The sequence below is a fragment of the Mirounga leonina genome, unplaced genomic scaffold, assembly GCF_011800145.1.
Source record: "Mirounga leonina isolate KUSES-001 unplaced genomic scaffold, KU_Mleo_1.0 Mir_174, whole genome shotgun sequence".
Lineage (NCBI taxonomy): Eukaryota > Metazoa > Chordata > Mammalia > Carnivora > Phocidae > Mirounga > Mirounga leonina.
The window spans coordinates 28,196,557-28,211,081 of NW_023270451.1; the positions used below are offsets into that span (position 1 = coordinate 28,196,557).

Consider the following 14,525-nt stretch of genomic DNA (forward strand, 5'->3'; position numbering starts at 1 on the left):
TTTTCTGAAGTAAATCTTTTGGGGATGGGTGTGTAGCATTTTCAGAGAATGGTTCACATTTTCAGGACTTTGGAACTAGAGCTTTCATTGAGGATTAATATTTGATAGAAGATAATTTAGTAGAAATTTTCAAGTGGAAGTTTTTTGGTTTCTTTTCATAAAAGGCTCTCTTATGTTAAATGGATTATTAGATGTTAAATGGATGTGAAGAAATGGCAATTGTCATCTGATTTTTGGTAATTAAAATTTTTGCTAAAATTTATAAATAGCCACTTCTATTTGGGGTTTCTGACTTAACTATCAATTGCTTTTTATACATTTCAAAATAAAACAACTGCTTTTTTTTTTTAAGATTTTATTTACTTGAGAGAGAATAAGCAGTGGGGAGGGGCAGAGGTAGAGAGAGAGAGAGAGAGAGAGAGAGAGAATCAAATTCTCTGATGGTGGGGCTACATCCCAGGACCCCAGGATCATGACCTGAGCCAAAGGCAGATGCTTAACCGACTGACCACCAAGGCACCCCAGAACTGCTTTTTTTTTTTTAAAGATTTTATTTACTGGAGAGAGAGTGAGAGAGCACAAGCAGGGGGGAAGGGTAGAGGGAGAAGCAGACTCCCCGCCAAGCAGGGAGCCCAATGTAGGACTTGATCCCAGGACCCTGGGATCATTGACCTGAGCCAAAGGCAGATGCTTAACCAGCTGAGCCACCCAGGCGCCCTTAAAACAACTGGTTTAATACATAAAAAGATAGTTCGAAATATTGTACAAAAATTACTTCAGATTCTTGAGAATTTAATTTTCTTTAAAAACTTGGAGACCTATTGCTCAAACTTTTTGGTGTAGTAAGTTTTTCTCATATTCAGAGCAATAGGATTCTTTTAATTCTTGTTTTGCATGAAGTGTTCAGGAATTCCCTTTTATTAACACACATAAAACTTAGAATTTACCCTGTTGTATATTATTATTTATAATCATCTTTGTGGATTACATAAATAAACACTAAACCCATGGACAATATCATTTTAGGTGTAAATTTTAAATCCCAAGGGAAAAAAATGAATTAGTTTATAGTCATTGGTTTATTACTATAGTGCCCCATTTATTCTTCTAATTGCCCTTAGATTCCATTAAGTTATGACATAATATTAAAGTTCTATCCTAGGTGATACTCTTGTGCCATTCAAAACCTACTTTCCCAGTTCTTATTTTTATGTAAAAACCATATTTTCAAATAATACATTTTTTGGTAAAAACTTTAGCTTGACTATTTTGCCCAGAAGCTAAAAAAATGATACACATCTTCAGAAATATGCTGATAAAAATTGCTACTAAATTTGCTTTTATATTCTGATAAGTGTGCTCAAACCCTTATTTGATGTATTAAAGACAACTTAGAACATAATTTTTTAAGAGAATGTGTTACTAAGATTTTCCCACTGAAGCATTATCTGTCAGTCATTTATTTGGTGGGGCTCAAGTTCCCCCCATTTCTCTCTCTTTGCATTACATTTCTGGTAAGAGTCTCAAATGATGGGGATCCCAGAAATACCAGTTGATTTTGTTTTCTCTGCCTCTAAATGATAGTATGTGTAGAGAGAAATTGTACAGAAACACAATTTAGACATTTATTGTTTTTTCTGAGCAAAATGGAAGAACAGGGAAATAATGGAATTAGAGCTACCTATTAATGCTTGTTTTTCTGATCCATAGAAATTTACTTGTTCCCCACATGGGCAAACTTTTTTTTAAGGGCTCATTCGTTGTAATTCCACCAGAAAAGTATTGACAGAACCCTTTTTACACGAGTAGCCTGTCAATCATCAAACTCTGGTTATTGGCTAGATCTTTTTCTAGTTTGTGATTTTTTTTTTTAACCTAGATGTGGTATTTTGGGAAAAAAGTCTTTTGGGACTTAGCATAGGAAAATATTTAAAGTAGCAGTACTTACTGAGGGTCACAACTTTTGGGGGGATTCCAAGGAAGATTCCTCAGTATAATAAATGATCAGCTCATATTCCTCTTCTTGAACCACCTACAAAGAACTAGGAAAGGAGAATGGAAATTAACATTATTATTGAGTACCTAGTATATCTCAGGAACATTTTTACCATACAATTATCTTAATTTTCACAACAGTCTCATCAGGTAGTTACTACTTTTGCCATCCCATTTTACAGATGAGAAAACTGTTGCTTCGAGGTTCAACAGTTATTAAATGAGAACTGAGAATGAAACCCAAGAACATTAGACTTTAAGTCGAATGCTTTTAAATTTGAAGCATAGCTAATGAGGTGAACATATGGGTAGATTTTCGTTTTGTTCAATGTACGAAAGTACTATAAACCATGAGTTTTCTTTTTAGGAAGGTTTTACCTTTATTTGGTACTCATGTCCAAAGCTCACAAACTACTTTGGTTTTTTAACAAAGAGGAGAAAAAAAAATATATATATACAATTTTATTTTATTTTTTTAAAGGTAAGTATTTTTTTTTTTTCAAGATTTTATTATTATTTATTTGACAGAGAGAGACCCAGCACGATAGGGAACATAAGCAGGGGGAATGGGAGAGGGAGAAGCAGGCTTTCCGAGGAGCACGGAGCCCGATGGCAGGGCTCGATCCCAGCGTCCTGGGATCATGACCTGAGCCAAAGGCAGATACCCAACGACTGAGCCACCCAGGCACCCCAAAATACACAATTTTAAAGTACTAGGATTCTCTAGAGCAAGGACACCACCTCCTTGTTGACTTTACATTCTTTTCTGATTTGTTTTACAGATAGCTGCAAGTTTAGATGTATAACACAGAATTTAAAAAAAAATGTTGATGTGACAGTCAAATGTCATTCAGATGTCATTTACAGATTGCTATGAAATGATGACTCTACATGTTACCTGTGGATGTTGGTCTGTTTAAAAGAATATAAAAAAAAGTGGTTAGGTTCTTAAATGAAAACATAAACTCAAGTGCTATCTTATATAATGCCCAGTCTAATAATAGAAGAATCATTATATTGTTAATCATTTCAAGTTTAAATCTGTAATGCAGTTTAAACAGCAAATTCTTTTCCTTCTTGAAATTTTATCTTTATTATGTCTTCCTTTTTCCTTTTATATTATAGTTAGCTCAGTATCTTTATTATCAGTTTATACTAGATTTTTTTTTTTAAGATTTTCTTTATTCATGAGAGACAGAGAGAGGGAGGGAGGCAGAGGGAGAAGCAGGCTCTCCGCGGAGCAGGGAGCCCAACGTGGGACTCGATCCCACGACCCTGGGATCATGACCCAATCTGAAGGCAGATGCTCAACCGACTGAGTCAGGCACCTTATACTAGATATTTCTTGATACAAACCTAATAGAATACTTCACGCTTTAGCAACTAGACAACCTGGATCCTTTTTTAGATGGTTTTCTGTACCTGTATATACAGATAATGCCTTTGCAGGCTCTCTTGGATCTATCATCCAGTAGTTTGATGACCTGAAACTTCTGAATTCCTCAGCAGTTAAGGAGTATAGAGTCTGTAATTATGCCATCACATACATATTTGCTTATATGTTATCTTGGATTGATTTTTTCTTGTTTGATACATGTGTGTCTTGTCTCCCTTAAGGCAGGATTATAAGCTTCCAAAGTGTAGGAACCATGTCTTATACTTTTTAAATCCATTGTAGGATTAATAATTACCTGTGGGTTAATTTTTCCTTTCTTCTAGTTTAAGGGTCAGACTATAATCCAGAATGGCAAAGCAGATGAAGAGTCGTCAGTTGTATGCTTGCTCTTTGATTTCTTAAAGGAGGGAGAATATGGAACTTGCAGAGAAAATGAAAAGTTAAAAGGTGCTTAGAGGGTCATTTGACAAAGAGATGGACTTTTCAAGTGTTTTGAAATTACTAAATTTCAAACTAAATTACTAAAATAATGGAGAATGCAACAATTTTAGAAATGCATAAAACAACTTTGAGGATTATAGTTATTAAAATTATTTTTTAATTTAAATATGTGATTTTCTGGTATGTTTTAATATTAGGACTCGCTGATTCTTGAGAAGAGTCAAAACTGGAGTTCTCAAAAAATGGACCACATTCTGATTTGCTGTGTTTGTCTTGGAGATAATAGCGAGGATGCTGATGAAATAATTCAGTGTGACAATTGTGGCATTACAGTCCATGAAGGTAATTTTGCTTTGTTTTGTCTCCTTTTTGAAACAGCTAATTGACACTGAATATAAATAAGTAAAATCAGCTCTTTTACATTTGTACTGTTGTAAAGTTTTTCTATAGTATTTCATGGTTTTTCAGTTGAAGTAGGACATATTGAATCCTCAAAGTATCCTGGGTGTTATTTTTCGGGTTATGTTAATTTAAAATGTGTTTTAAATAACTGAAATAGAAATACTATATGGAAATCACAGTATTTCTTTGAAAATCAGTGTTATGATAGTTTCCTTCATGGCATTTGTTTCAAATGAAATTTAGATACAGGGAAAAGTCTAGTATGTTAGCCTGGTAGATAATGTATTTAAAAAATTACATTCTGAATCTAGTGATACATAGTTTTTTCTTTTGTGGATATAATTTTTAATTTTAAACTTGAGTATTTAGAGAGATTATCTTTTAAAATCTGAAATAGAAGCTAATATATTGAAAATACTTTTCCCAATTATTTTTGAACCTCTTTTGTTAGGTTTTTTGCTTGTTTTTTCACTTAAAAATTTTTTTTATTTTGACATAATTTCTGACTTACAGAAAACTTTTTTAAGAGTACTACAAAGAATTCCCATATACTCTTCACTCAGATTTCCCAAATGGTAACGTTTTGCTGTTTTATTTTCTCTGATACAACAATTTTGTTTTCAACTCTTATGAGAATAAACTGTAGACATAACATCCCCTTCTACCACTAAATACCTCAGTGTGTATTTCTTAACAAGGGCATTTTCTTACATAACCATATAATTATCAAAGTCAGGAACTTAGCGTTGTTTGAATTCAGCTATCTAATCTACTAACTCTGTTCACATTTTGCCAATTATCCCTATAATGTCCACTCTAGCAAAATAAAATCCAGGTTTATGCATTACATACAGTCATTATGTCTATTTGGTCACCTTTAATCTAGAATATTTCTTGAGTCCTTGTGTTTCATGCCGTTGGCATTTTTGAAGAATACAGGCCAGTTCATTTATAGAATGTCCTTAATACTAGTTTTTTCTTTTCTCATGGTTAGATTCAGGTGACATGCTTTTGGCAGAAATGCCACAGAAGTTATGTTGTGTTTTCAGTGTATCCTATTAAGAAGCACATAGTACTTACTTTTCCCTTTACTGGTGATGTTACTTATCACTTGGTCGAGAGGGTATCTTTCAGGTTTCTCTCTGGTAAAGTTATTATTTCTTCCTCTCAGTTAATTTTTTCCTGCAGGGCCACGATCACCGCAGAACAGTTTTTCTGTGGCCTTGTCCTTACCGCTCTTTTGGTGTTACAGCCCTTCTTCCAAATAGTTCTGGGAGTCTGCTGGGCTTAGGAGCCTGCAGAGCCTGTGCTGCTTCAGCCAGCACCCTCTTGCCCTCGTATAAAGCTGCACTTCTTGCTGCTAAGGCTCACTATAGAAATGTCGCCTGTTCATCCTACTCATTCACTTATTTTTTTCAGTCATGTTTGTTGAGTACCTTCTATGTGCTAGGCATTCTGAAGATTTTAGGCAAGTAAAATAAACTATAGAAATTGCTGACCTCATGGAGCTTAATATCTAGTAAGACAGGCAATGAAAAAATAAAACAATAAATAAATATATATCAGGTCATAGTCTGAACTATGAAGAAAAATAGGGCAGGATAAGCAGTATGGGAGATGCTGTGGGTTGGGGTGGGGAGGTTGAGTGGGCAGGTGGAAGTTTGTATTTATAAAAGATGAAAAGGAAAATCCTCTTTAATGTGATATTTGAGCAGTGACCTGAAGGATGTTAAGAAGCAAGTCATGCAACTCTTTGGGGAAAGAGCACCCTAGGAGTAAGGAGTACCAAGTGTAAAGATCTTGAAATGGGAACACAGTTGGAGTGTTTATATCATGGCAGGAACTAAGTGAGCAAGCTGGTGAGTGGTGGGGGTAGAGATGGGAGCAAACCAGGTAAGGCCTTGCAGGTCATAGATTTTAGATTTCACTGTAATGGATGAATTTTGGGCAGAGGCTTAATATGATTTGATTTATGTTTGGGAAGGATCACTCTGCTGGGTTGGGAGTGGACTGAAGTGGGTCTAAGTTGGGAATCGGAAAGCATTTCGGAGACCATTGCAATGATGTAAGAGAGGAAAAGGTTTTGAGGTAGATAGTAAAAGTTTGGTTTTAAATGGTCTGGAGTTTAGTAATGTTGGGACTAGAGATAAAAATTTGGGACTCATCAGCCTGTAGATGTTATTTAAAGCTGTGAAACTGGATATGCTATCTGGGGAGTAGTAAGGTGGTTCTAGCATTTCAGAGGAGATGGAAATCACATGGCCAATGGGATAGGAGGAGAACCAGGAGTAATGACCCAGAGGCTAAGTAAGGAAAATGTTTCAAACAGAGAAAGTGAGTAACTGTCAAATTCTGTTTCTAGAGTCAGATAAAGACCTATGTCATGTGGCAAATTATCCTAATGCAGTGGTAGACTCCTGAGTATACTACCAGGCAAGCCATCCCAAAGGTTGTAGGAGAAAAGGTTCATGGACAAAATGCTTATATTACATGGTTTATTAAATAAGAGTAAAATACATGGAGAAAAGCAAGGGGAAAAATACGAGATTAGTTAACATGCTTATGATAGAGTACAAGTTGGTGGAATGATCACCTGAATCCTGGGGTACACGGAGTTTGTATTGTATGTCCTGCCTCTCTCTGCCTTTTCAGCCTTCCCTGCTGAAGGTATGGTTATGAGGACCAGAGCCCACATAGGCAGTACCCGGGGCCAAACACACACTCTCTTGGACAGATCCAGAGATAAGTATGCCTGGTTACAGCTTTAGTTCTCCACTTAACCTACAGAATAGCCATGGGTTTTGTGTTTCTTAGGCTGTGGACACATGGAGCCAGAATAGGTGTAACTGATGGGTGGCCATACTGAGGCCTCATGATCAGAGAGAGAAAGAGATAGAAGCAGTCATATGAGAGAGCTAGTGTCTTTTGTAACCTAATTTGGAAATATACACTGTAATTTCTGCATATTGTTCACACAGACCAATCCTACTTAAATTTAAATGTAGGAGGGCACATTCTAAAATTGTTAATGCGAAGGGCACTGATCATTGGGGGCCATCTTAGAAGCTGCCTATCACAGATGCAGAGATTATATAGCATGTTAGTATACTATACTAACAGGGAAGTGACCAGTGGAAAGGGAGAGTTGACAATTGAGATAAGGAGAGAAAAGGAAGCAGTTGCTGGAGCAAGGGATTTGAGTACAAGGCTAGAGGGGATGGGATCCAGCACCAAGTGAAGAGATTGAGTAAATATGAGTAGCCATAGTAACCAGAGGGAAAAGGATATATACAGATGTAGGTAGGTTGTTAGATGTGGTGGTCAGAGCATGTGCAACTTAGTTTTGAATGCTTCTGTTGTCTCGGTGAAATGGGAAGCAAAGTCATTAGCAGAGAGTGGAGGTGGGGGAGATGTTGGGAGATTGGGGAAGAGAGGTTGGTATAAAATAGTTATTTGGGAGAATGAAGTGGACTAGGGAAATATTGGCATAATATTGTATGTGTGTATACATATATATATATTTTATTGACAGCTATAAAGGACCACTTGTGATTAGTGGTAATGAATTAAACAGACCAGTCAACATGGTTGTGTGTATGTCTGTTTTTTTTTGTTTTTTGTTTTCGCCCCGCATGGTTCAAATTCCTTGGAGCAGGTGCAGAATAGGTAAACATCAAAAGCAGCTGCTGTGCTGCTGATGTGTAGCTAATATGTGGAATAAATAAATAAGGAAAACTAGGTGGGGAAACTGAACAGTTTTCTACATCTTTAGGAGAATCTTTATGTTGTGGTATAATTTCTTTGTTGGTAGTGTTGGGAATTCTGTGAACTTCAGATAAATTGAAAGTGCAAAGTATAAATCAAAAGTAAAACATAAATCTTGAGAGTTTTTTAAAAAAATTATGTTACAACTTTTTCCCTCTAGTATAATTTCCCATTTCCTTTGTTAATCTTGGAGTTTCTGATGTGTAATTGTGATTATATAATTTTCTTTTTTTTTTTTTCCCCCGTGGTTTCTTAGTAGAGTTAGAGCTAATAGCTTGAAAAATTCCTAGTTCTGGTGATTTTTAATTATCTGTTTTGCTTTAGGGGAGAACTGTTAGTTATTTTTTTAAAAGATTTTATTTATTTACTTGAGAGCACAAGCCACTGTGTGTTTATGTGTACTAGTTGGGGGGAGGGGCAAAAGGAGAGGGAGAAGCGGACTCTGCTGAGCAGGGAGCCTAATTCAAGCCTCCATCCCAGGGCCCTGGGATCATGACCTGAGCTGAAGGCAGACGCTTAACAGACTGAGCCACCCAGGTGCCCCAAGGGCAAAAGTGTTATTAAAGATTAATGTATTTCTCATAAATACATTACATAAATACATTTTTCCTTTTAACTTAATTTCCTGTAGGTTTTTTTTATCTGACTAGTCTAAAAGATTCCTTTACCAAATATCACTGAGTACTATGTTTGAGAAGGGGTTGTTTTGATGAGATATACTCCTGACTCTCCATTTAAGTGTTTTTGGGTAATACTTAGGTAGTTTCAGAAAGAAGGTATATTGATTAATAGATCTGTGAAGAATTTTTCATCTTCCATTGGCTTTATATCAGTTGAGTCTACTAATAGAAAAATAAAAATAAAAACAAAAACAAAAAACCCTGCTTAATATTCATTGGTTAGATGGTGGATTTTCTCTTCTGGTTAAGTGTAATGATGGTAATTCTTAGTATAATAATGTGTAGCATGATCAGTATATAATTTTCTAGTCCCTTTTTGGGTCATCACACTGTTGCCAGCCTGTGTTAATTAAAGCCTGGGTTGAAAAAATAAACAGTGACATGTGATTTGGTCCAAATAATTTAGATTTTTTGTTTTTTAGTCTCTTTCTAGGTGTACCATGTTCGTAGTCCTTTTTAATTTTTGGTTTTGTTTTTCTCTAAAATGGGGTCAGCAGCTTGTTAGAAGTGTCAGTTCTTCACTATCCTAATGGGAGCTTTCATGACTGCTTAATTATTTTAATTTTTAAGGTCTTTCCCCCTATATAACTGAACTCTTGCTACATCTAAAGTGATTGGTAGATAAATTTTTAAAAAATGTTCAACTCATAGTATTTATTATTTTTAAAAGATTTATCCATCCATTTTGAGGGAAAGAGAGAGAAACAAGCGCACACGCGAATCAGCAGGAAGGGCAGAGGGAGAGGGAGAGAGAATCCCAAGCTGGCTCCATCTCAGGACGACCCAAGCCAAAACCAAGAGTCAGAGGCTCAACTGAATGCACTACCCAGGCACCCCCACAACTCATAGTATTTAAATTAAAATGTCAGTCTTACCTATTTCAGTATTTTTTTTTTTAAAGTGTTGCTACTCAGAGTAGGGTCCATGGATCCACAGCATTAAGCAGTAGCATTTATATAACCTGGGAGCTTGTTAGAAATGCAGAATCACAGACCAAGTCCCTTCTGAATCAATCTATTTTGACAAAATCCCAAGATGTTTCATATACACATTAAAGCATTAGCTCTGTTGATAATACAAAGAAGTAGCCCTGCAATGCTTATCAGGGTAGCTAAACTTGAATATTTTCAAGATTATCATTGGGCCCATTTAGCACTAGTTTATTCAGAAGGATAGAAGAACAAAATCACAGCTTGCCACCAAGGCAACCTCATGCCTTCCTTTTTGTGAGTCTTTGTAGTAGTCCCTACAGCAAGCAGCTCACAGTCATTTGGGAGCCATCTTCTTTGGGCTATGTCATTCTCCCCTACTTATCCCCATTTATTGTTACTTTCAGTTCAGATGCAGTCTGCCAATGGGGTCCTTTTTACCATAAGCAATATTTCCAAGTAACACAACTGATACTCTTTCTCAGGTTCCCAGAGTAACAAAAGAGAAACTTAAACAAAAATCAGAGTATAATGAAGCAGGGGAAAAGGTTAACGGAATCACTGGGGATCCTACTAGTTCTCTATACTGAGGACTAAGAGACAAAGGGCTCTAATGCATGAGTCCCTCTTGGACCTGCCTTCTGTTGACCATAGCAATAGCTATTATGTACATAAACCACTGAAAGTATTGAAATTTCTTTTTTGTATCCCACGCCCCCCCGCCCTGCCAGACTTCCCTGTTACTGTCTTTTGAGTCATAGATCCCATCAGCATTTCTGTCTCTCTAGTGTTGCTCTTTTTACCATCTAGAGAGGATTGAAGAGAGATTTGGTGAGCACAACTTTCTCTGTGATGTTGATGTAAACATTAATTACTATTTAAACGAATTTCTTTTGTTACCTTGATTCTATAAATATTTAAATGTAAGATTTGGGGCTAGCAAGCAGGAGGATGTACCAGATATAGTCTCTGCTGTTTTTATATAATAGGGGAAAGAAAACATGTAAAATAAGAGCAAAGAATAACGTTTTTTAAGTGAGTTATAAATTCTTTGCTATGGGTGTATTGAGTGCATCATACCTTATTGGCAAATCTAGGTGACTTGTGAGTCAATTGCATGTTCTCTTTTTGTAGCTGATTTCAAGAGGTTCATTGGTGCATCAAATTGAACACACCCAAGGAAGGGTTGAAAGCGAAGAACTTTTTATTGTTACAAGTAAGGGGACAGGGAGATAGCTCTTATAGTACTGTCTCCCATGGGGTTAGTACAGGAAGCTTTTATTCAATATTAGGGGGTGGGGGGCAGGGAACTTGTATGGGCACTTCTGGTTCAATTGTACATGATTAATATGTCAGCATGCTAGTGGATACATCATATGTTCAAAAAATGGCAGAAAGCTCCACCCATAGGAGAAGATTTTAGTATTATAATGAGCTAAGTATAACTTTATGATAACTCAGGGGGCTTTTGTGCAGGTCCTCACCTCCAACCCAGCTCAAACTGGCTCTCCTAAGGAGCTGTCAGGTAAGACACACCTGGCAAGACACACCTGTCAGGTGAAACACCTAGTTGGGTGTTTCCTTGGCTGGAACTGTCAGTTCTGCAAAATAAAACACACTCCTTCCCTGCTTTTGTCCCTTTTCCTCCCTTTCTGCTGGTAGTGTTCAGCCCTCTTATTTGAGTAACTTTCTGTTGCATCCTAGCTAACATTTTGATAAGCAAGCAATAGGCTGCTAATCCTTGCACTAACATATATATTTCTGAATATATTGTATTTAGCTTACTGCTTTTTAGTTCTGTGAAATTTTAAGGTATTTATGATTTTTACCATATTTTATACTATTAGATTTATTTATGGGCTATTAATGCAACTTTTTCTTTGCATTTAGAAATCACTTTTTCAAGGCTCCTATTATGTGTTTGCTTTTTAGTGTTATGCTCCTGTTCATTAAAATAAGCTCATTGAGGAACTGGAGGGTACTATGCTGAGTGAAATAAGTCCATCCGGGAAAGACAATTATCATATGGTTTCACTCATATGTGGAATATAAGAAGCAGCACAGAGGATCATAGGGGAAGGGAGGGAAAACTAAATTGAAAGTAATCAGAGAGGGAGACAAACCATGAGAGACTCTTAACTCTAGGAAATAAACTAAGGGTTGCTGGAGGGGAGGTAGATGGAGGGCTGGGGCAATTGGGTGATGGGCATTTAAGAGGGCATGTGATGTGATGAGCACTGGGTGTTATATTGCAACTGATGAATTATTGAACTCTACATCTGAAACTAATGATGTACTATATGTTGGCTAATTGAATTTAAACAAAATTTAAAAAATTAAGCTCATCGAAGCAGAGATTACTTTGTGTTTGTAGAGACAAATTATACTTATGAAAAATATTTTCAGCACAAAATCATAAATTTTGTTTATTTTTAGAAATGGGTGTAAGACAATTTAGAGATATTTTATATATGCATAAAATGGGTATAATCTTATTTATTTTTTTAAAGAGAATGTGAAGTAAAACCTTGATGATTTTTTTTTTTTATTCTGTGGTAAATAATCAGTGGCAAATACTTTTGTCTGTATATCTGTATGCACATGAGAAAGCAAGACAAATCTGGAAGAATACACACCAAAGTTTAAAGTATGTTTATCTCTAGGTAGTATGATCATGGAAAATGTTTTCTTTAGCTCATTTTGTTGCCAACTATGTGAATTAGGGATAGTAAGTTGGTTAGAGGTATAGTCTTGAATGATTGAAGCCACTATGCCTATATAAGGATTGGAATCTGAATATCTTGTTTAACAAGTTCCTGTGTTTTTTACGTAGGGTCTAAATCTCCTGTATGTTTCTGTTTCTGCCATGGTTGTGGCTGATATCTGGTGTATACAAAATAAATATTAATGCTTTTTAGAATACAGATAATTGTCTGATGTTCTCTCCAGTGGTCTCAAATTTTATAGTGGAAAAGATTATCACCTGAGGTACTTGATTTTTTTCTTTTTTTTTTTTTTTTAAGATGTATTTATTTTAGAGAGCATGTGTGCGTGCTGGAGGGAGGGGCAGAGGGAGAGGAGAGAGAGAATCTCAAGTAGGCTCCCCGCTCACCAGAGATTAATGCCCCGCTTTATCTCAAGATCCTGAGATCATGACCTGAGCTGAAATCAAGTGAGTGGCTTAACTGACTAGCCACCCAGGAACCGCCTGAGGTGCTTTTTTAAAACAGATTCTTGGGTACTACTCCTAGAGATTCCCAATTCAGTAGGTCTGGGGTGGGGCTCTAGTATCTACAGTTTTAAAAGGTGTGCTGGGATTCTCTTGCAGAAGGTGGGGAAGATCATCCTTTGAGAGACATTGGTTTAGAAGGAAGTAAAATTTGAGAGAGATAAAGAATGGGTAGGCGGTTGTCATGCCGGAGCTTAAGACAACTGCAGATATAGGTCATGGAAAGGAGCCAGGGCAATGTAGAATAAAGTATACTTTCTGGTGTAAGGTGGGTAAGACTCACAATAAGATTTTTAAAAGTTTAGACTTTTTTATTTCTTATAGAAGTGGTTGGGAACAAGGCAAGAAGAGATAAAAACTAAACTCTGAAGACAAAAAATAATGGACCAAGACGATAGAAGGTTGAGACTCGAGGCAGATGGGAGCTAGGGTGTAAACTTCTAAACAGATGCACCTCTTCTTGCTCTGGTTCTCCTACTGTCTTCAGGGCTGATTTTTCTGAAATTCACATCTGTTCATATTATTCCCCTATTTAAAATTATTTTGTCCCTTTAGATTAAAGTTTGCACTCACAGCAGGACTCTTTCAGATTTCATAACCTGCCATTTGAATGACTTTTCCAGTATTAGAGGGCTTTCACTTACACTATTGCCTCTATCCAGATGCCTTCTATTCCACAAATATAGTCTAAATGTATAGGTGTTAAATTAGTGTTTACCATTGTCTTATCTTGTTAGGAGATTTGAAAAATCATTTTTTATTAAAATATTTCCTATTAAATGTAAGTAGCATATAAACACAAAAGTTGCAAATATAAAAGTACATAAAGTAGAACAATGAATTACTGTCCTTTATCTGAATTCTTCTTTTTGCATAGGAAATTACCATTAACAGTTTGGTCTGTATTCACATCTTTCCCTCTCTGGTACTCTCTAACCCCCATACAGGTGCTATTCATTTAACTTTATTATATTACATGAATACATTTTCATTGTAGAACATATCAGTATATATGAACTAAAGAAAACATCTTCCATGATCATACCACCTAGAGATAAACATACTTTAAACTTTGGTGTGTATTCTAGACTTGTCTTGCATTCTCATGAGCATTCAGATACACAAACACATTTTTTAAAACATTTAATGGCTGGTAATATGCAAACTTTTTTTTTTTCCAAGATTTTATTTGAGAGAGAGGGAGAGAGAGAGTGCGCGTGCACATGAGTGGGGGGAGGGGTAAGGGGAGAGGAGAGAGAATTTCAAGCAGATGCCGAGCTTAGCATGGAGCCCGATGTGGGGCTCGATCCCACAGCCCTGAGATCATGACCTGAGGCGAAATCAAGAGTTGGTCATTGAACTGACTGAGCCACGCAGGCGCCCCTATGCAAACTTTTCTTGTGACCTCTATACCTCTGTTATCACTGTGGTATTGCCCTGCTCCTGATCCAGGATCCATTCATGTATTATGTGTTGCTTTTTGTGTCTTAATCTCCTTTAACCTAAAACAAATTTTCTGTCTTTTTGTGTCTTTCATGACCATGTGTTGAAGAATATAAGCCAGTTTTTAGAATAACTTGTAAAATTTCCCTCAATCTAGATTTGTCTGGTTTTTTTCTCATGATTAGATTTAGTTTAAACATTTTTTGGCGAAAGTACTATGTTGATGATGTTTACCTCCCGTTATA

The 14,525-nt window shown here is 36.3% G+C and overlaps 1 protein-coding gene across 8 annotated transcripts in view; it reads left to right on the forward strand.

Annotated features, from left to right (window-relative positions):
* The window catches only part of PHF14 (PHD finger protein 14), a 221,562-nt gene that overhangs the window by 13,414 nt on the left and 193,623 nt on the right, over positions 1-14,525 (forward strand). For all 8 annotated transcript variants that reach the window (XM_035020638.1, XM_035020639.1, XM_035020640.1 and 5 more), the window contains exon 4: positions 4,030-4,174. In XM_035020638.1, the coding sequence (XP_034876529.1) occupies positions 4,030-4,174 (145 nt within the window). The remainder of the gene's footprint in view (positions 1-4,029; positions 4,175-14,525) is intronic.